We start from the raw sequence: 22,755 nt of genomic DNA, 5'->3' as shown, positions 1-22,755 counted from the left end.
TCTTCATCTTCCTCACCACCAGAGTCATTTTACACATGACCATCCTGTGTTGTCTGCTTACACTCTCCCCTACCAACACTTTACAGTCACTGATCTCTTTAAGGTTACTACACAAGATTTCGTCCACCTGAGTGCTTCTACCTCCGCTCTTATACGTCAGCCTTCCTGCCTCTTCTGGAAGAAAGTGTTCACTACAGCCATTTCCATCCTCTTTGCAAAGTCAACCACCATCTGTCCTTCTGTGTTCCTGTCCTGAAGAGCAAAAATCTGCCCATCACATTCTCATCACCTCTGTTCCCTTCACCTACATGTTCATTGAAATCTGCACCGATCACCACTCTCTCACCTCTGGCGATGCTCTGCATCACTTCATCTAACTCACTCCAGAATTTCTCTTTCTCTTCTAACTCACATCCTACCTGTGGGGCATAACCATTCACAACATTGAACATCACCCCTTTAAAGAAAAGAAAAGAATACTCTTTTCACCTCTAGAACATTCCTCACAAAATCCTCTTTCAGGATAACTCCTGCTCCATTTCTCTTCCTATCTGACCCATGGTAGAACAACTTGAACCCTGCTCCTAAGCTTCTAGCTTTGCTACCTTTCCACCTGGTCTCCTGGACACACAGTATGTCCACCTTCCTTCTCTGCATCATGTCAATCAACTCCCTAGCCTTCCCTGTCAGAGTCCCAACATTCAAAGTCCCTACTGTCAGTCCTACATTCTTAGCTTTCCTCTTCTCTCTCCGCCTACTAACACACCTTCCTACTCTCCTTCTTGGACCAACAGTAGTCCAATTTCCACCGGTTCCCTGTAGGTCAACAGCACCGGTGGCGGTTGTTGTTAACCTGGGACCCAACCAATAATGGTATGGAAGTCATTTTCGGTCTGAAAGTCATGATTTGCACTTTGCGTGTGTTTTTACGTCAGATGACCTTCCTTGCCCATTTATCCAGACTTGGGACTGGCACAAGAAGACACTGGCTTGAGCCCCCTTGCGGTTGCATTTGCATTTGCATTATAAACTATTCAAAACTGATAGTCACGCTAGTTCAATAAGAAGAGGTGGTAAAAATAAAGTTCTGTCTGGAAAAGATTGGAATATACCCCATAATTCTGTGAATAACACAATAACTAAATGGAGATATCCAAGTATACAACCAGTAAAAACACACACCCATAAGAACAGATAGTAATGACAAAAGCAGCCTCATGCATCCTCAGTCATGTTTATTGCAGGAAGTAAAATGGATCAGAAACATTTATTGAGCATCAATACAATTGGTCAGAAACTGCTGTAAAGAGACCAAAAAAATTACCTCGTCTGTGCACCTTGACTGCTTATGATCCACATTTGTCCCTTTATGTATTTGGAAATATAATACATGAATCATGAACCATGGGAAGGAGTACAATCTGTATTCCTGCTGTGTGCTTGCATGTTTTTGCCTGAGTATATTTGCTTTTTTTTTTTTTTTTTTGCTGCTCGGCTTCCAGCCCTGATCTATATGTCTTAGAGCACATCTATATCTCATGCTGAAGTCCCAGAGACCAGTTCTGTAGTCAGGAGTTTAAATTTTTCATTACAAGAAGTATGGATGGCATTGTAAAACGTGGTTACTAAGCAACTGCTTCTCAGCCAATCAGTTGGGTTGTTAGAATGGGATTCAGACACAAATATCATCACACTCTTTTCCTCCTCCTCCTCACTCAGTGTGTTTATTTTACTATGTAGTAAATGGAAACAGTGCTTTTGATCAGAAGGTTTTCCAAATGAGCTTCCGGAAAGACAACTCTATCTCCTGAGCCAGTCAGTAAACTTCAGCCTGACGTTATGAAGGTGTTCACGAGATAATGTAAGTTTTATAGGAGAAGCTTAGACTTTAAATTAGGATCTTTGGGTACCCTAACCTGCTGCCAGTCACACCACTGGTGATATTGAAAAAAGATGCTTATGCAAAGCATTTTCCCCCTACTGTTCCTGTCAGGAGCTTTTGAAATCCCTTTTCTAATGAGAGCTGGCATTCCACCTTCTTTCAGTATTTTCTCCAGAGGGGAAGCAAGGGAGGGTTAGCGACAGAAGGATGACAGCAATGAAAGTGCCACAGTCAGGAAAGGTCTTCTGCTCCCAGCTTAGGGAGAAGCTGCAGCCCAGGTTGGAGATTTGTCTGTTTTCTAAACAATGGCATGTGCTCCTCCATCTGCAGCTGTGATATCTGATCTGTTGGTCCTGCAAAGCTTTGACAGGTGGTGCTGATGGAGGTGGGTTCCGGCAACTTTTATGGGTCTATTTCAAGTCTAGTGGGAGATGTTGCGGTCAGTGATGATTGTGACACAACATTGCGCACGTGTGCACTATTCAGCAAGTACGTATAAGCCATTGTCAACTTTTATAGCATTTTGTTTTTATGTAATTTATGATGTAACTTAATCTTACCCTGAAGTTGACAATGGCAGCGTCATTATCTGATGCTGTGGGATGAGAAGGTGTTGAATACATGTGTTGAATTAACAGTTTCAGAACATCAGCTGTTAGAGTTTGGGGATATGCATGCACACAAGTGCATCTGCTATTTCTTTTTGACAAGAGAAATCTAAAATATCACCAAACCAATCATTAAGCCGTTCATGGCAGAACAGTCACTTTGCTCTGTTTTGATTGCCTGGGACTAGGTCATTACCCCAAGCAGAAATGTAAATCTTAATTGGAGTCCTGAATGAGCCACGTTGATTTTTAACAATGTGATAAACCAACTTTTGTTTGGGGAAAAAAACAGGTCAGGTCATCTTAAGTAGTTGGCACAAAGAAGCTTTAATTAGTGTGTTCAGACCTTCTGACCTGCTGAGTGCAGACTGTCCAGTTTGTAATGCTGCACACAGACTTTAATGCAAACATTTTTAGTAAGTCTCCCAAGCAAAAATAAGCACACACACACACACACACACGCACGCACGCACGCACACACACACACAGATGATGCTGATTTTCAAGCCCAGTGTACTTGAACTGTATGTAATGGCTGTTGCAATGTGCCTTGAATCATTCATTCATATGAACAATAAAACATGTGCTAAGGCTTCAGCTTAGAAATATTCTTAACAGCCATGACTGACTTTGCTAAAGAGAAATGAGGACTTGCTGCATCTGTTTATTTTCTTGGTCACTCGGACGAGAGGAAACAGGAAACAATATGTTCTGTCAAATATTCTTATTTTTTATTTTTGTTTCGGTCTCCACCTTGTTTGCCAAGTAGTGGCCTTGTCTGTGTTCTGTTTGGTGCTAAAAATATGGTCAATGGTGGGTTTGTCAGAGGATCTTGGCTGAAAACAGCTGCCCACTGTTGTTAGAAACAAGGTTGATGAGAGCTGAGAGACTGATCCAAAACGATAAAGTCGTGGGCTCCAAAACAGAATCAGTAAGTTAAAAAAAAAAAGTCTAAAGCCTCCAGAGAGCAGGAGAACTGCATATGTGGATGGGAATTCTCTGCGGGTTCATAACTGCGAATGACTTCTTTAACATTACACATAATTTCATCAGTCTGTCAGTGTAAAAAATATTTATTAGTGCAGAAAAAAAAACGCAACTGCTTTGATGTCAGTTTTGCAAATCAAGTCTGTTGCATCGTAGTAGTGAACAGAACTTCAGAAAGTATCTGTAGAGTCTAGTGTATAGAGCGGTTTTCAATTTATCTTTCAACTCGTCTCTCTATGCAAACAAACCACAAACCAAACTGAGTGTATGGAATATAGATTCCCACAGCTGAGTTTTCACACAGGATGCCCTTCCTGCCACAAACCTCCCATTTTTGTCTGTGATAGGGTGAACAGTTGGTGGGGTGGGATTTGAACCTGGGGCCTTCTGCATTCCAACCCAATGCTCTATCACTGAGCCACTAGGACCCCTTTGTTTTATTGTCAATGCATTCCCCTTGAAAAGAACTGGAATGGCCAATTCATTGTTTTTTGCTGTACACCATTTGGGTTTAAGATTAAAAAGAAATATGAGGCAAAAATCCAGAAATTCAGCTTTTATTTTCTGGTATTTACATCTAGATTTATTAAACAATAAAGCACCCCTTGCTTCAGATGCCCCCAAATTTTTACAAAGCAAAAGTACTGGAATATGTTACTGGCGTTTTATGTGAGAATGAATGTTCAAACTATAAAGAACGTTAAATGACTGCTTTGGATTTAGCCTTAGGTTTCACCTCTGAAGACTGTATTTGATGTTGAAAGGGATACATCGACATGAAAAACAGACTGGTGACGAAAAACAAGGAACGTTAAATGTGATGAAAACCATTGCACAAACATTGGGTATAAATATACTACAATAAGAAAAATGAAAGAAGAAACCACAAGTGTACTGAGCAACATGCACAGAGCAGATTGACCAGGGAAAACAACAGCTGATGACACTGGGAGAGCTGAAGAACAGTCTATGATATCACCAACAACAGACATATAGCATTGGGGGAGGGGGCTAAAATCCCAAGAGAACGTACCACAAGATGCACATTCAGCAGTAAAATTCAATAAAGTACAGAGATGAAAACCCAAAGTTCTGGGGAAAAGTTTTATGAACTGATGAGATCAAGATGTAACCTCAACCAAAATGATGGAAATTATCCAAGATGAAAGAATCCACTCATTATTCAAACCATGCAAGCTCATATTTTAATTTAGTTTACTTTAATTAATGAATTTAACACAACCAAGTCTACAATCAACATCTGCTGTCTTATGATTACAATACAGGCAGTGGCTTCAAATGGAATTCAGACACATTATGTACAGTAGATTTATTTTTAAATGAAAAGAATTCTATTATGCCCAAAAAATCTCCATTCCTATATTGCATGGTGACAAAATGAAAACTTCTTTTCATGTGGGACCTCATATAGCAGATTTCTAAATTTGCCACAGGTGCATTCAATCAAGTTTTCATTTAATCAGGTTTGGTTAGAGCTGCCTGTCTGTGTGTACAAATGACCCACATGTTTGTATTAAAAAGAAGGACAGTTTTAGACAGTGATAGTCATAAAGTCAGAAATTTAGGTTTGCATCCTTCACCGAGGAGTTTGCATATTCTCCCCTGTGCTCGTGTTTCCTCCCGGAGTCCAAAGACGTGCATGTTAAGTTTATTGTTGACTCTAAATTGCCTGTAAATGTGAATGTAAATAAATGTCTGTGTGTGTGTCTGTCTCTTTGTTGGCCCTGAGACAGACTGGGGACCTGTCCAGGGTGGCCCCACCTCTCACATCAGTGATAGTTCCAGCCCATCCATCCCATGCATGGACGGATGTTTTCACATACTCACTATTAGTTTTGGAGCATATTCTGTTTGATTTTATTTGATTTTATAGTTTAATAATTAACCTACAGCAAGAGGTTTCAGTGCTGTTGCAGGATGAAGGGATATAAACTTACCTCCAAACCTAACATCATAAAAATGCATGATCAGCTAGTACAAATACTATTTTATCATCAGAAGTAAATAATTCCTTAATTACAAAAGCTTCCATCCTCTTTGATAAATTAATTAAAGATGAACTTTAGTTATTTTCTGATGAAACAAAATTTGTATTAAGAGCAAATGAACTTTTATGTTGATCTTTGTTTTGCCCTTTCAGCATAAGGGGACACAACCTTTTGCACCCAACTATAAATAGAGAGAAAACCTAATTGATCCAAAAAGCTTCCTTCAGATTTCTTTTCCTCACTTCTCTGTTCTTTACTGGTGCTCTTTAGCCCACATCATTGCAGCCTGCTGCCTGCCAGAAACACTCCCCAGAAACAATGCGCTCTATTCTCATCACGTTGCATGCGTCCTCGACCAAGGCGGATAACTGTGATTTAAGGTCCCGCTCTCTCCCTGCAGCTTTCACACCTCTTTCTGCTGCTGTTCAGACACCGTCGTTACTCTGTGATTGGAACGTGTTGAATATGGTGCGTGCAATATATGAAACTCGGTGCTCTATTCTAACAAGTGCCGCAGAGAACAATATGTGCAGCTTTTCATCATAACAGAGCTCTGCACCTGCTGAAGCGGCTGGGTGAAGGTTGACTTGTAGTGTGGCTACAGAAGAAGAATGAAAGACGTGTAACAAGGTGTAGGACTAGTATGTAATAACACACTTCTCTGGCAATTTTCTTCCATCAGTTCTCCATAGTCCCCCAGGTGTCACAGCTTGGCTATGAATGACTTTCGCTACAGCACCGAGTTCCTGTCTCCTCCTGCAAATCACGCTTGTTTACAGGCATGTAGATGGAGAATTGCATCAATCGGCTGTAAACTGTGAATGCAAATAAACATTCGAGTGGGAGAGACTTGCAGAGAGTGGACGTGGTTGTCTGGAGGAAGCCAGCAAGCCCGTTCTGCGGACGGAGGTCTGTGCTGTGCAGCTATTTAATTTAGAAGTGTTAATGCCAATAACCAGCCTTGCTTTCTTGCTCGCTTGGAGGAGGAGGTGGTGGAGGAGGGGTGGAATTTACCGATGACTTCTGACGCCAGCACTGAAGTGATGTAAGAGGCGGAGAGAGAGTGTGTGTGAGAGAGAGAGAAGTGGCGGTGGTGTGTCTTGTGTGTGTGTGTGTGTGTGTGTGTGTGTGTGTGGGGGGGGGGGGGGGGGGGGCTGATATTCTGCTTACTTTCGGAGACCCAGACACAGAGCAGCTCCTCAGCGGGTATCCTTACAGAGGTAGGCTGGCTTTCACACTCCCACTCTGTGAATAAACCAAAGTAGGTTACAAAAATGCTTTAAACTACACTGGAAATGTGTTTGAAAACGTGTAACAGGAAAAATATTGTGCCAATTAAGTGCAGGTAATATAAGATTTGAAGCTTCACACGAGCATTACCTAGTCATTTCGAAGCTTCTTTCCTTGTGTGGGTGTCATGTTATCAAGTTGAAAGCGTCGTGCAAACTGCAAGTCTTAGTTTCACCAGGGCAATTTTTAGTTATTTGAACGCGCAGAAGCCTACTTATTAATTAATGACGTGCCTGTGACGTGAGGATAATACCTAATGAGCCAATCTGGCTTATTTCTTCCTTCAGCCAACTTTGACTTGAGCAAAACTGAGTAGGGGGCTCCAGGAATCAGCACCTTGGACAGCGACACACCGCGACTTCTGCGCGCCGCAGAGTCCAAGGAGCGAGCGCCGCTCCCGGTCAGGACATGCTGCTCTCCTCACACCGCTTCCCTCTGGCTTGCAATGGGCTTTAGTGTGTGTGTTGCATAATAATAGCAGAGAAATGCCCTTGACAACAGTCTACACAGAGTTGTATTCAACATGACGGCTGCACAGGAGGCTGAGCGAGCAGGGGAAGACTCACAGAAGACTGAAGCTGTGCACGTTTAACCAGAGTTTACGCGTCTCTGCCACATCGTAAGACTTGAAGAGTTCCTCACACGACCATGGGGATAAGGCACCTTTTGCTGCTGCTGATATACTTGGACCCACTGAGCGTGTTGAGCGCCGCTACAGGCGGTAAAAAACCCAAGCAGCTGCCCAGGAAGGCTCCCAAAGCTACTGCGGTGCCCTCGGCCATCCCGCCGAAGAAGACCCCGCAGCCGGCGCCCGCCAGCACCCACGACACCTGCCTGGGCTACTACGACGTTAGCGGGCAATATGACAAAATGTTCGAGTGCAACAACACGGACCACCGGTACTGCTGCGGGACGTGCTACCTGCGCTTCTGCTGCGAGTACAAGAAAGACCGGCTGGATCAGAAAGCCTGCAATAACTACAACACGCCGACGTGGGTGCAGACGGCCGCCCCGTCCCCCATCCCGACCGGCGAAACCTACGATCCGAGCATGGATCAGACCAACACGGCGGTCTATATCACCTGTGGGATCATAGCCTTCATCATAGTGCTGGGAGTGTCGGCCAAAGTTGCGTATGACAAAGCTACAGAGCCGCCTCAGGAAATGAATATACACAGGTGAGTGTTTTTGAATTCACGCATAACATGTTAGAATAACGTGTCAGCATTCTGCTCAGCATCCAGCCATTATTTGCAACCACTTATCCTGTACAGGGTCACAGGAAGCTGGAGCATATCCCAGCTCTCCTGTGGTCTCCAGTCTGTGTCAGGGTCAAAACAGAGAGATACAAAGACAGACAACCATTCACACCTAAGGCCAATTTAGAGTCACCAGTTAACCCAAGGTGCATGTTGTAGGACAGTGGGAGGAAACCCACACATGCAAACTCAACCCAGAAAGGCAGGCAGATTCAAACCTTCTAACTGAGCAGCACTAACCACTCCACCACCGTGCTGCCTCTGCTTAACATATGACTTTCAATATTTGCTAAAACAGGAATAGAAACACACCAGGATTCCTCATGTGCACTGTTAGATGTAGGACTAAACATACTGTACTATTATACACACACACACCCCTCTGCACACAGAGGTCAAAGGTCAAGGCTCCTGTCAGTAAAAGGTCCACAGTGAGGTCACATGCACCATCATATAACTCCATGTGTTTATATTTTAGGCTGAGTTTACATTGTTATCTAAAGCCAAACTGATGTAACCCTTCAGATTTTAACCCATGGAGTGAAATAATTATGGAGCAGTTGAAAGAGAACTATTACAATGGCTGTGGGCAGGGCAGTGTTCATGAAGAGAGACAGAGTGTGTACATCTGTTATGCGTGGGAGTGAGCGGCAGCATGGCCAACATTAATGCTGGATGTTTGTTAGCGTATATTTCAAATAAACTCACTTTTATCACTCAGTATCGCTCACTCAGTGAGCTGTGATATGTAACTATAAAGCCCACATTTGGCTCATGAGGCGACTGGGTCAAGTCATCCAGCTGTCACACGTCAGACTTCTGGACCCCATTCACTCAGTCCTCGACTCTCTGGCTCCATGACATGTTCAGGTGGGCTCAGAAAAGATGAGATACTGTGGAAAACCAGAGCCTCTCAATGTTTTTTGGTCTTTATTCTTTTCTAATGCCTTTGCCTACTTTATATACTTCAGCATTACAATTTGTTTTAATAACATTTCCAGAAAAATATGGATATGGATTATTTTCATAATCCTATTCTGGACAGGTATAGAATGTTAGGTAAATTAGTTACAGTATTACAAATTCTGTCAGAAATTTGCAGGAATGGAATGTAACTCTATGGTTTTCTTTACTGATATCATCAATACTTCCCCAAAGAAAGAGAGTAAAAAAAGAGCAGTGAACAGGGGGCGGAGCCACCTGGGTTTTTCAATCCCACTTGTGTCTCATTTGAAGATCGACATTCTTCCAGAGTGTCACTGATATACTTTATTTATGAGAAATGTGTTCATGGCGAAGCACCATTAGCTAAAGAGCAGCGCTCTGGGGGAATTCGGTTCATACTGTGACGCAGGAAGGTAGAGCGGTTGTCCACCAATCTCGCCGTTGCTGGTTCAATCCCCGGCTCCTCCGGTCACATGTCAAAGTGTCCTTGAGCAAGACACTGAACCCCAACTTAGTTGCTGCTGGTGAGTGTTGGCCAGCTGCATAGCAGCTCCCCCATCGGTGTATAAGTGAGTGAATGGGTGAATAAAAAGCAGTGTAAAGTGCTTTGAGTGTCAATAGGTAAAAAAAGCTCTTTATAAGTGCAGAACATTTACTATCTGCCATTTCATTTTGTTGATGATCTCCATCGGTCATTCACAAGAATGACCGATGGAGATCACAAGAATTCACAAGAACCAGAATCATTCTGGGCATTAAATTTGTAATTTTATTATGCAATAGTGTCAATAATCTGGATACAAACAAAAAAAAAAGAAAAATTATGAATCTTTAAAATTCAAGTTCAGTTTTTTTAGTAGAGTACTACATATGATGATAAAATTAATTTTCCATGGACTTCTAATTAGGTGTTTTAATGATGGCTTTGGATTTCATTTATCTGTTTACATTCCAGTGGTTTAAATTACAGAATTCAAATTAAATTATCTCTAAATGATAATAGCTTTAGCCACTCACACATTTACTGTACGTCGTACCTGTACACTGATGATTGCGTGTGTGTCCTTGATGATTTCTTTATCCCTATTGAAAAGCTTAAACTAAGCTGTTAATGTAATGACCAGCTACTGGTCCTATCAACCTGCCCGATCTTTTGTTGTTGCTTCTTGTTGTTCTTTTCTTTTCTGTCTCCACTTTTCACTCACCCCAACCGGTCGAGGCAGATGGCCGTCCACCCTGAGCCCGGTCCTGCTGGAGGTTTCTCCCGTTAAAGGGAGTTTTTCCTCTCCACTGTTGCCTAGAGCTTGTTCAAAGGGGGAATTGTTTTGTTCTGTCTATACATCTTTATAGTCTTGACTTTATTCTGTAAAGTGCCTTGAGATGATTGTTGCAAATTGGCGCTATATAAATAAAGTTGAATTGAATTGAAAAAAAAAATACATTTATCTGTGGTGAAGTGACAATAAATGTCTTTTTGATTGCTGACATGCTAAAACTAAAAATAACACAGTTAGTGAAATTTGATCTGCGTAACTATAAACACATTCTGAGTGTCATTTTTCCCCCAAAACACTAAGCACACACAAATCTAACATGATGTCACTGCTTTTCCAATTAACTGCACAGTGCTAAACAAAACACACATGTACCAACTGATCAAACACGGCTGTGTGCTGACATTTAGATGCCTTATTGTAAATTCAACAATCAGGTTTTAGCAGGTTTTAACCAGATAGGGTCCTCACTTGCCTACCCAACATTAACAGCACCCACCAGGTGTGGCCCCACCCAGCCACCAAGGGCAACCTTAGTGCCAGCCCTGAGCCCAGATAAAATGGGAGGGTTGCGGCAGGAAGGGCATCCGACGTAAAAACACGTGCAAAACCAACATGTTCCCGTGTCGTGACGCATGACGGGACAAGCAGGAAGCCAATGATCTACACAACATTAACAGCAGAAGATAAAGTGGAAGCAGAACAGATAAGATATACACTTTAACTCACTGGTTCTCTATCCTGGTCCTCATTGACCCCTGCTTCGGTTACTACCCACCACCGATTACCTGTGTTTTTAGTCAATCAGAATGTGGTGGAATGGGGGAAGACAATGTCAACTGGTATTTTTCAGCTTTTGATTGGCTGAACACACCTGATGGAGGTGATCAGCAGTGGGTAGTGCAGGGTTATTTAGAAAATAAGCACAGCAGGTGTCCTTGATGACCAGGACATCAGCATCCACAATTTACTGTGCATCCGCACTCACTTCTTTAACCTCTGAGGTATTTTTATTTTTATTTTTTTTGGACATAGCAGTGAAAGATTGACTATGTCAGAATATCCCTCATTCAGGTCATTGAGGAAGGAAGACCCTTCTTGTCTTGACACAGAGAATGTACGTTGTGATAAGGACGAAGTGCTACGTCCATATGCTGCTGTTTTATTAGTTTACAGTGCATATGTTGTTTGTGTGTGTGTGTTGCTTTGATGACTCTCTGCATGGTCCTACTTGGAGCTGCTCCTATACCAGGCTCTAATGCACCCAGAGAAGACAGTCTCACTGATGCACCTGTAGAAGTTGCTAAGTATCCTCTTGTCCTTGCCATGTCTCAGTCTTGTAAGGAAAAAAGAAGCTGATTTGGAGTTTAAACACTGACACATTGTGGGTTGTCCTCTTCAAGTCTTCGCTAAGATGGAGCCTAAGTAACGATCAACTTTCTCCATAGGTGTCTGTTAAATATAGATACGGATGTGTGTTCTCTGTGCCCTCCTGAAGTCCAACACCATCTCAGTGTCGGACAAACAGGACTGGACTCCTTTCACTCTGTTTGTTACAAAGTTTAGGATCTGCATAAGATACTGTTCACTCAAACATTCCTGAGCTTGATGACTATATGAGACAGTGTTAAATGCTGAGCTGTAGCCATTTAACAGTGATTCCACTGATGTGATAGCTCCAGGTGGGTCAGAGATGTGTGAAGGGCCAGTGGAATGGTTCTGTCTGTGGACCTGTTTGAATGCACATTGTCAGAGGTCTATGTAGGCTTTGAAAAAGTATTGCTTAAAGTGTTTCATTCAAAATCACAGGGTTTCTGCTACGTGTGTGTGAATTGTGCGCCCTGATTTCAAATCATAAAAAAACTGTACACAAACACACACGCACACAAACACTTTTCCAAGTGTTTGTGGCTTCTTTGCCCCTGATTTGTGTTTTCTTGAGGAATGGCACCCAGGGCATAAAGTAAAAAATACTTACCATAAATAATATTACTATTATTAATTATGTGCTATAACAAAAAAGAGATCTTGCTGGATTTCACAATGAGTGTAGGTTTCGGCTCTAGGCCTAAAAAATTTGATCAGGCAGTTTACTTTAAAAACCCCTTTTTCTGTATTTTTGGATTTGTTGTCCCAATTGTAAAATATATATGAAAAAATATGGCACATTTAAAAAACCTTCACTAACCCCAAAGCCTTGAAGACTCACTATAAATGTTAATTGTATACTTGTGTGAACTGCTGAACTCTTTTTTAAGTGTGTCATTTATTTCAACCTACCTTTGCCCTTTGTTTTTACACATTTTTACAATTATAAAGTGTTAGGACAATGTGACTGAATAATTATTACTCAACAGGAACAGGACACACATTTCATCTGTAATAACAGCAAAAATCTCCGAGTGCACTGTGGTGCGAAAGGTGATTGTTCCCCACCACTGCACATGTCAATACATGTTTAATGTGTTTTCAGTCCATAACAAGCTTATTCTGTCTGCTCATTGTAGCATCATGTTAATGCAGTTCTCCTTCTCCAAAAGAGACGAAGTCCCTTCGTCTTTAAGTTGTTACAATGTTACAATTGTTACTCTGTTACAAAGACTTAACATCTATGTCCAAAGTGTGTGTCCAAATGTTGCCATTTAGTATGTAAACTGTAGATGGTGAAATATTGCACTACAGTGCTCTGGCAAAATGTTTGTAAATGATAAATCAAACATCCTATAAATACACTGAATGTAGCTAGAAAGGTTATCAAAACATATTGTAATGCAGGTAATGTATTTAAAGGTGACATTTTTCTCAGAAACTACATTCATGGGATGTTGGTATGTCCCATTTTTACACACTATATTGTGAGACAAGTGTATTTTACATTGTGGAGCAATGTAGCTGTTGTATATTTTCATGTAAGACTGGGTTGCCAGGGGGTTCACCATATGAGAGTTATCATACATGAGTGGGTAATATTAGAGACCATGCGCACATCAGTGAACAAATGCTGACACTCATTACTTCTCCATGATTGATTTTTTTTTTTTTTTTTTTTTTTTTTTTGGATGGGGGCATTATTCAAAATTTGAGAAATAGTGTGAGTGTTAATAATGCATAGTGTTAATGTTGGAGCTGTATCAAGGTCGAGTGACACATATGCATCGCTGCAAATTCAATAAGGAACTGGAAGAGAGGGGAGGGGGGGTTGGGGGGTGGTAAGGTTAAGATATTAATACATAAGCAAAGGTTACACTGGTGATACATTTGTCGTACAAAAGCTTTGAGCTGCTGCGAGGCTGCAGAAGTAATTTGATTTCCTTTTTCGATGCCAGAAAAAGCAAACAAACACTATTTGAACTTTCTTTCATCACGATTGCTTCTCCCTCTCTTCCACTCGCGCCCCTTGAGGGCTCGGGCCTTCCATATGCACCTGGTGCGGTCTGAAAAACATTCAAATTCAACCCAATTAGATGAGGTACTCACACATCCAATGTTGTTTCCTTTTGCAAATGAGTGCTCGTCATGTTCCCCAGATGTGTAAAAATAGAAATAAAGAGGAAAGAAGAAGAAGAAACAGAGAAGCTCTGAATTACTCGCAACACTGTCTGAACGATTAGCAGAAAACAGACAAGCTCGTGCTTCATTTTTATCTCAGCTCTGCTTCACTGAGAAAGAAAAAAAACTGTACCAGAAGAAGAAATATATTTTAGGTACCATAATCACAGTTGTTCCTTTTTATGTATTTTGGTTTGCAGGGCCCTTGCAGACATTCTGAGGCAGCAGGGGCCCATCCCCATCTCACAATATGATTGTGAGAATTTTGCAGCGATGAACGGTTCACCCAAAGACAACACACCAGTCAGAACCTCATCCAAGAACCACTACACCCCTGTTCACGCCTCCAAATCCAACCATGGTAAGAGCCATTCTCTTTCTTCACTGCACACTCAAAGATCTAAAGCTTTTCAGACATTTAACTCTTTGCTTACCTCCCTCTCAGTGTGTCCTCAGTGTGCAATGCATGTGCCATATATATTTAGAATGTCTGTGTAAAGATCTGCATTCGTCTCCAAAGAGCACCCGCTGTGCTTGAGGCTTTCGACAGTGTAATCTCCAATGTTAACATCCATTAATCATCCGATTTGAGCAAGAGAGTGTGAGGGAGCGAGCAACAGAGAAAAAGAGGGGCCTGCTAGTGGTGATAATTACAGGCTGGCAAGGTGGCACCATCCTGCAGACTCTGACAGGCTGGAAGTGATGACCAGTCAGTCAGTGGGCGAATCAGACACAGCACACCCAACGTGATTTAACCTCAAGACTCAGTGAACACGGCTAGAAACATAAATCAGTGATGTGGGCTAAAAACTGCACAAGAGGAATCAAGAGGGGGCCAGTCAATGGAGGGAGGTTTTAAGGTGAAGCAGGTTTTATCAAATAGTGAGAGGCAAGGGAGCTACACAAAGGAGTAGCTGAGTTGGAAAGAAAAACGAAAAGATGAGCATTAGTGCACAGAATAAGCAGAAGCACACTATCAGAGGAAGCTATCCAGGCAAATGTATAGGGCCCCCCAAAAAATCTGGGACAAGAGACCCTCGATGGCCTTTCATAGTGGCACATTTTACAATGACAACTATAAACCCCCTTATTCCTCCCATAAAAGAACTTTGCCGTGCACTGCTGCTGCCCAACAAAACCTTCAATGGGGCTCGTTGCTACTGTATGACAGCAGAACTTTAGGCGTAAGCATCATGATTAAATGCGAATACCTTTCTGGCCACCAGAAATGAAAGAAAAAAACATCTTTGGGGGGTCTTGATGGGCTTCTGTGTCTGCGCCTCCCCCATAGAGTCTAGGTTCACCACTGAGGATGTACTGTTACCACTGCCTGACTTCCGATTCAAAAGATTGTTTTCCAAAGCCACTGGATCAGTGCATCCAGCAGCCATTAACCTCCATCCAGCCCCTATCGAGATATGTTTGTTGCCTCAAGGTAACAGTGAGCCATATGGACACGTAGACACGAAGTAAAATCAGATATTTGTTGAAATTATGTGTCAGTGTCCACGGCATGCTGCACTTCCATGTGTGCATTTCAAAATAAGACCGAAGGAGGAACTTTTACCTCACGGCTTATTTTAACTTCTCCTGCTTATAAAGCATTTAAAAACCCAGTGGATTCTCCAAGAAAAGCGTCATGACAAAGCTACTGAATCATTTTTCACAAGATGGTGATGTAGCATTTTATCTCCAAATATATTTTATGAAAGTTGGGCTTCATTTGCCATTCTGTGTTAAATTCTAACAAGACGGTTGCACATTTTCTGCACTTCTGCCTTTGCAGAGGAAACACAGTATTTTTTAACTACATGTTATTCTCTCCTACTTCGTACTTCTGACCTCACAGTACTTTCCATCCCCCACTTGTTGTGGTTTCTTTGTTGTGTTTGTTGTGGTGTTGGCACCAGACTGAACTTTGATTGATGGATCTGCTCTTTCTCACTGTCACTGCCCTCAGGCTTAGTGTCCTGACTGTTGCTTTGAAACTCAGTTCCTTCTTCCTCCTTTAAATCATAAAAAGTCGGCTTTTTTATTAGTAGTAGATAAATACCCACAGTTTTACGAGATCAAATAAATCAATCCTTAACCATAGTATGAAGCTAAAGATAAACCTATATTAGCTGCACACTATTGGCCCATGGAAAATCACAGTTCAGGAATATAATAAACATAACAATTAAATGTTTGTTTTCCTTAACCTTTTCGTAATCTTGTTTCAAAGACTTTAAATGACATTTATCAGACACTGTACTACACATAAATCTGCTTGAAAGGCTCTTCCCACATCAAAAAGCATTAAAACACTGGTCCACTTTGTTAATTAATTAATTAGAAACAACATTTATGTTCTGAAAGCCAAAACTTTTAACACTGGATAATTTACTTGATGATTTGGTCTACGGGTCCATATCCCTAAAAGCCCAGTGAAAACAGCAAGTCAGGGGATGGATAGAAGAACATTCTCAAAGTACTATAGATCTCTAATCATTAAGAAAGGGAAGGAATGTGGCACATGGTTAAACTATGAGGAGAGTAGGAGGCCACCAATGACACCCGAAGGAGCTCCAAGCTTTGATACCTGGGATAAAAGATTCTGTACACTTCCAGTCTTGTGCTGCCTGCTGTGGAGACCTGGCCTCTTTCTGCCTCTTCCTCATCTCTCAAACACCTACTGGTAACATTTTCTTGTAGCAGTGTTTGTGGCTGCAGTCTGTGTTCAGTCACTTAGCGTCTGCCTTGCTCAGTCTCACTCTGTTCCTGATGGTCACTAGCAGGATGTGCAGGGGACACGGCTGATGCAAAGCTGCACATGATCAGCTGCCTTCACTTTGACCTTGACGACATTTATACTCAGTGGACATCACTTTATCTCTCTATCTGTCACCGTGCTTGGCCGACAGTGTTTTGTGTGTTTGCGCACAGAGTGAATATAACATGGGCCGGCTCAGCCGCCCCCACCCATCCAAGCACCACCACCTCATCAGGACCACAGCAGTCCCGACGGGTTGGACATGAAAGGCGGTGACAGCCTTTGCCAAATGGGCGCTTAATGTCTGCATATAAACTAGGAGCTGCACCATGTTGTAAAGAGGCAGCACACACAGTCTCTCTGATAAATGCATATTCATGTGTGCCTAAACGGGCATTTGGCACCGAGCGGGAGGCAGACTTCCTAAGTAGAGGCTCCTTGGCTGAAGTCATCCCTGCTGAGTGTGGCTCTTCACTTCCAAAGGCTTTTTGAGACATTTTAACATCAGGTGGAGGGACCTCATAAAGCAAGTGGCTAAAGGGCCCGAGAGGATGCTTATCAACTTACGTCGAGAGTGAGAATAACATCCATTTCTCCTTTGATCCTCAGCATATAATGGTGCCTGAGCAGTAATCACTTCTTACACAAGTATTTTTGAAATATCCTCTTAGTTTGGGCTCAATTCTAAAAATAAATCCTGGTTTATTTTTGTACACTGCAGGCTTTGTGTGGTGACATGGTAGCCTGACCACACTGCAACTACCACCCCCCCCCCTGCATTTAGGATGATTTATTCCGTTTTAAAGAGGGGGGGGGAGGGAACCAAAGCAGCCTAAAGCTAAAGGAGTACAGACAGCATAATATGATATCAGGACAAGGTCTGCTATTTTAATTCACATCCACTCTGCATTGTTGTGGGGTTCACATCTTCTTTTTAGGTCGGGGTGTAAACACAGAATGGGCCCACGGCCAAAACAACGAGCAGACCCCGAAAAGCAGCAGTTACTGCACCTCAGCAGGGATTCGCCTTTGGTTAAAGTAAACAATAACGACTTCTCTGAGTAATGCGGTTTGGCCCACAGCCCTCATCAGATACAGTTGATGTATTTACCTCGCACCACAGGCTGAGATTTGCCTCCGTTTTTGTTTTTGGAGGAGTTTTGCCTGGTTTCAACTCGCAGGCTTTTTTTTGAATGCACAGAATAATGAAAGATAGTTTTCAGGTATAGTCCACAGATTTATTGTTCCCTCTGTCTCAGTACTAGATAGAAACCAAAGAAAAGGCTTCTCTTCTATAGAAGAGAAAAAAACCTGAAAACTATAGGCAAATTAGATTATGAGTTCTGGGGCTCTATTTGCTGCACCAGAAGAATCAGTATATGCAAGATGAGGAGAATAACTACATTAGAGGCACATTCTCATGTAGAAAAGCCTTCAGCCAGTTCCTGCATGCAGCTCCTGTACAGCACTCCAGGGATGGAAGCAGTCAGTTAATTTCGCTGGAGATGAGCAACCCCCCTTTCTTAAAGGTCAGCTGCTGTGGACAATAAGAGGTCTTGAGGATAGAATAACATTTATAGATATTTGACATGAGCTTCAGATATTTTTAAAGCATGTAACTGTGTGTGGGTTGTTTTTTTTGTTTTTTTTTTTTGTGTGTGTGTGTTGTCCAAATAAAAAGTTTTGCCTAAATAACAAAACAGTAATTTTCTCATTGTTTGCCAATAGGCACTTTTATTTTCATATTCAGTGCCACATGCACACACACACACACACACACACACACACACAGAGACACACACTGCCCCCTTCTACTCACATCCTATCTCCAATTAATTCTTAAAGTGTGCAGCTCTAACATTTCCACTGTGACCCTGCTTGCTCCCCATTGGCCAGATAATCATTACCCACATGTTAAAAACAACATTTCTATGCTGACTGCATCAACATCCATAATAGAAGCTTCCTCCTGTGTGCACCTTTGTTAACGCTCAGCATCTGAGAGACTGCACCTAATTGTCTCATGCCCTACATCTCATTATTGCCGCTTATTATACTGCAGTGTGTGTGTGTGTTTCAGGTGTAAAGGCAGGGATCCATCAGCACCTCCTTCCAGTAGCAGTAGCAGTTAATTATGGAGCACGTGTTGGATCAGGACTTCCTGCACCATTGGTTTCATGAGGGGGTGGGGGTGAGGTTAAAAGAGAGGGGGGCATGTATTAGCCAGGATTGCATTTAAAAAGTTACATTTTTTCCAGGAGGGTTAGTGTGTATCTCAGGCTGAGATAGAGAGCGAAAGATGAGAATATGGTTATGAGGATCTGATACTTAATGGAGATGATGTACACAGATCCATGTCCACTCCAGCAGATCTGCCATAAAATCAGTATACCGTGTAAATTACCTCCGCCTGGCTATGTTAACTTTAATCGACCTTGGAGTTGAATAACCTCCTCGATGCCAGCCGCACGGCACCAAATCCAGCTCAGTTCATAATCTAATTATCTTTTTATTCACATTTTTCCACTCCCAGAGGTAATTTGGGTGTGTAGGTGTCTACTGAAGAAGTATTGAGAAAAGGGTATTACCACATGAATCCTTAACACTCGTTCACTCTAGTGCCCGTTCATTTCCTTGCATATTGTTGTTTTGTGAAAGTCCCTATTTTCTCCATCAAGGAGGATAAACTCATCATCTTTTCCCCCTGTTAGCACCCTAACAAACTGGGAGTGGGGGACTGAAGGATTGTCAGAGAGAAGCGCTGTCGCAGTGGATGCTGGAGTGGGATATCAATGACGAAGGTGACAATGAAAGACCACAATAGCTTGTGCTCGTGTCAAACCCAAAATTGCCGGTATGATGGAATGGGAAAATAACCCTAGCAGATACTCTATCTGCAGTCATGAAGGCAGCACAGACAGAGGTGTGATTGAGTTCAAAGTGCACTGCTACGTGGGTGGTGAAAACATATTGCTTTTTTTTTTTTCCTCAGAAGATCATTGCACTATGTTTGCTTGTGTGGTTCACATTCCTCCTATTCGCCTCTGTTTGTGCCTGAGGGAAATGACACCATGGGGAGGTTTTCCATTTGACACAATGAAAAAGACACAACTTGAGCTTTGAGAACATGACAGTAAAAGCCCCAAAAACAAATTTCTTATCTTAACAGGTAGCCTGGTGCAATTTATCTCTTTATTTTAGCTTAGTGGTCCCCAGCTGTTTATCAATTGAGAGGAAATGATCAGAAACGTGGCAAATTGAATTTATTTGCCAAGCAATTTGTTTCTATGCCTAGTATTTATTATTCAGGTCTTTATTATTCAGGTAGCATGTGAAACACATGCAGAGAACTGGAGAGCTGTTCAGTAGTTCCTCCATGACTTAGCTGAGTTGCAAACTGGGGTGTGGCAAAAATACATGGGGCCACATACACACAACATAGTAGACAACTACAAACTAATGCAGATCTACACAGGCTGAGCATATCACAGAAGTGAAGAGGAATCTTATTCTGACTGCTACAAGACTGAAGCAGCTTAACAACATTTTTGAAACCAAAATCCACATATATCCCAAACCCATTGAAGTAACAAAGAAAACACTCAACACTCTCTGCTCACACATCTCCGCCAGTGTGCAACACAGGATTTGTCCGACCTGGCTGAAATAAGCGTAGTGTCATAGTGATGATATCACTAAATGACCCTGACTTCCTCAGGGTCGTGTTTGCATGATTAACTGAACTGATCCAGAACCACAGAAGACAATGTACAACAGCAAATGTAAGGACGAGTCACACTACACCCGACTTACCTGCTTTAGATATTATCACTACGTTCAATGTCTGTTATTAGTTGTTATTACTATTACTGCTATGGGACAGTAGGCAGCTGCTCTACACACTAATAGGCACGTAGGTCATTATTATGGAATATTAAATGCATTGCAATGTTGTTAGGTTCAGGCACAAAACCGAGACAGTTACAGTCAAAAAAAAATATATTTTGTACCAATGTCCATGTGTTCTTTCACCCACCGTAAACTCCTCCCTGCAAAAACTTTGTCTATGCTAAACTGCATCACCAAATGTCACTTTGGCACCTATTAAATTCCCCACACCTCTCACCCGTGATAACTATGCCAGTAGGTAGTGGGTGACTGACTGAAATATCACTATGGGTGTGATAATGACTAATACCTCACCATTCAAAGACATAACAACACCCAAATTATTTCATTATGATAAACTGAGCTTGGTGTGTGAAAAAGAAAAAAAAAAAAAACTGCTTTTATTTTTTCTGTGGGTTAAAACTTTCTCTAACCTGACAATGGAAATTATTGAAAAAGGACATTAATTTTTGCTTCTGCTTTCTTTTTCTGCTCATGATCTTCTGACTCGACCTCCATGCTGGGATTTGCTGTTGTAGCTATCTTGCTGCTAACATTTTGAAGTGGTCAGAATCCTAACGCCGTCTGTATCTGACTCCGTGAATGATTGTATCTGCGTGTCCACGTATTTATGCGTGTTTCCACAGAAATGTGTGTACTTGAATGGTTCTGCATATTATAAACCCTTCATGCCTGCTTCCGTGTGCTTGTGTGTGCGTGTGCGACCAGGTCTCCACTATGGAAAAGAGAGCGTCCGGAGCAGCGGTGGTGCTGACCTGCATAACTTCATCTCCTCAGGCTTTGTGACGTTGGGTCGAGGCCATCAGAAAGGTAAAGTGCTTTTCTTATTTCCTTTTTTCTCTCTCCTCACACAGGACACTGAATTAACTCTCCTTATCTACAAACACTGTGCTGCATATCTGCTGAATGCTAAAATGTTCCATTTGCAACACCCGTGATCAACAACAAGAAACCAACAGAGGTGAAATGTTTCCAGATTCAATTTCCCTCCCCAGCAAATTCACATGAACTTCTGCCTCTGCATTTTGCAATTAACTTTACAAGCAAACACACACACACACTGGCGCTGATGGGCAATGGCGAAGTGGAGAAGGTGGCTCTAAACTCACACACACTATTGCAACACATTGAAACACAGCCATTAGCTAGGGCCAGAGTTTTCCCATGGGCAATACACTGATTAGTATGCAGCCATGTTGGCTGAGCTCCTGTGATTTATTCCTATCCATTTGGGCTCCACAAATCAGACCCAGTGCGTGTGTCACCTCGCGGGGGCTGTGAGGCGAGCTCCTTTACCTGATACTGCTTTCAAACGTTTAATTGAATGTGTTTGTGCCACAGCGAGAAGGCTTGTAATGTTTCATGGAGCCTGACTACTTTCCTAAAAAAAAAAAAAAAAAATGAATTAAAAATATGGGAAAAAAGCTACATGATATAAATGGAATGTGGTGCCTCTGCTTCATTCTGTGGGTATTTTCACTCTTCTCTCTCAAAACCTGTTGATGACCTGTTAATCATTCTAATTACCGCAGCAGATGACCTGTCGTAGCTTTAATAAATAGCAGCTCAGATTTGCGCGTTGCTTGGCAGCCGTGTGTGGCTTCTCCTTCAACAGGAATGGATGTTCTTTTACAAAGTATCGTGACTTTGTTTCCAACTGTTGGGGCCTGGTAGCTTCTCCCTCCTCTTGTTTCTAATGAGGAAACATGGTTTTTATGTTTACATGAAATTAGCTGTTTTTCTCTGCTTTTTGCCTCATTTGTTTTTTTTCCCCAGAGGGAGGCCATTTCACAATGGTATTCATATGCAGCAGAGAAGACATAAACCCCCCGTCCCCACGTCTCTCCCAGAGATGAGTAGTGAGGAGAAAATGATTAGGCTGATTATTTTAAACACATATCCATCCTCCGTACAAATATCACAGTATACACTTGTCACAACCGCAGCATGGGGTGTGGTTTAGCGTTCAGCATCTGTGTAGCCAGATTTGTGTTTTCTTGCAGTAGGCAGCTTCTGTTACAAAAACAAATTAAAGGTGACAGATTGAGATCTTGCAAAGGTCTGCTGACGCAAAAATTTCTCGAGATAAAAAAAAAGAAAAAAAAAAAGCATGTGAAGTCTGTTCACAAGTTCTTTAACAGTATTGTTTTTTTGCAAAATCTCTGTTTGGCTGTCTTGTGCCAAGAGGCAGGCATTACTGAGGATTGGATCCTAAGATCAATGAAACACTGCTGAAGTTTGGTTTGGACATTGCTGTGAATGGTATTATCTTTAGCATTTGACTGGTGAAC

General features: G+C 42.0%; 1 protein-coding gene across 14 annotated transcripts in view; it reads left to right on the top strand.

Moving 5' to 3' along the window:
- Positions 1-6,622: 6,622 nt before the first annotated feature.
- shisa6 (shisa family member 6) overlaps positions 6,623-22,755 on the top strand; it is a 76,497-nt gene continuing 60,364 nt past the window's right edge. For 13 of the 14 annotated variants that reach the window (XM_067488850.1, XM_067488855.1, XM_067488854.1 and 10 more), the window contains exons 1-3: positions 6,896-7,954; positions 14,004-14,164; positions 21,173-21,274. In XM_067488850.1, coding sequence (XP_067344951.1) covers positions 7,425-7,954; positions 14,004-14,164; positions 21,173-21,274 — 793 coding nt within the window. In that variant the 5' untranslated portion in view covers positions 6,896-7,424. Of the gene's footprint in view, positions 6,707-6,895; positions 7,955-14,003; positions 14,165-21,172; positions 21,275-22,755 lie in introns of those variants that run through there. The other variant, XM_067488843.1, reaches the window with a different exon arrangement.

Source organism: Channa argus, chromosome 20 (assembly GCF_033026475.1).
Source record: "Channa argus isolate prfri chromosome 20, Channa argus male v1.0, whole genome shotgun sequence".
In the NCBI taxonomy this organism is placed as follows: Eukaryota; Metazoa; Chordata; class Actinopteri; order Anabantiformes; family Channidae; genus Channa; species Channa argus.
The sequence above is the reverse complement of the archived record's forward strand: the minus strand, read 5'-3'. Positions and strand labels throughout refer to the sequence as shown.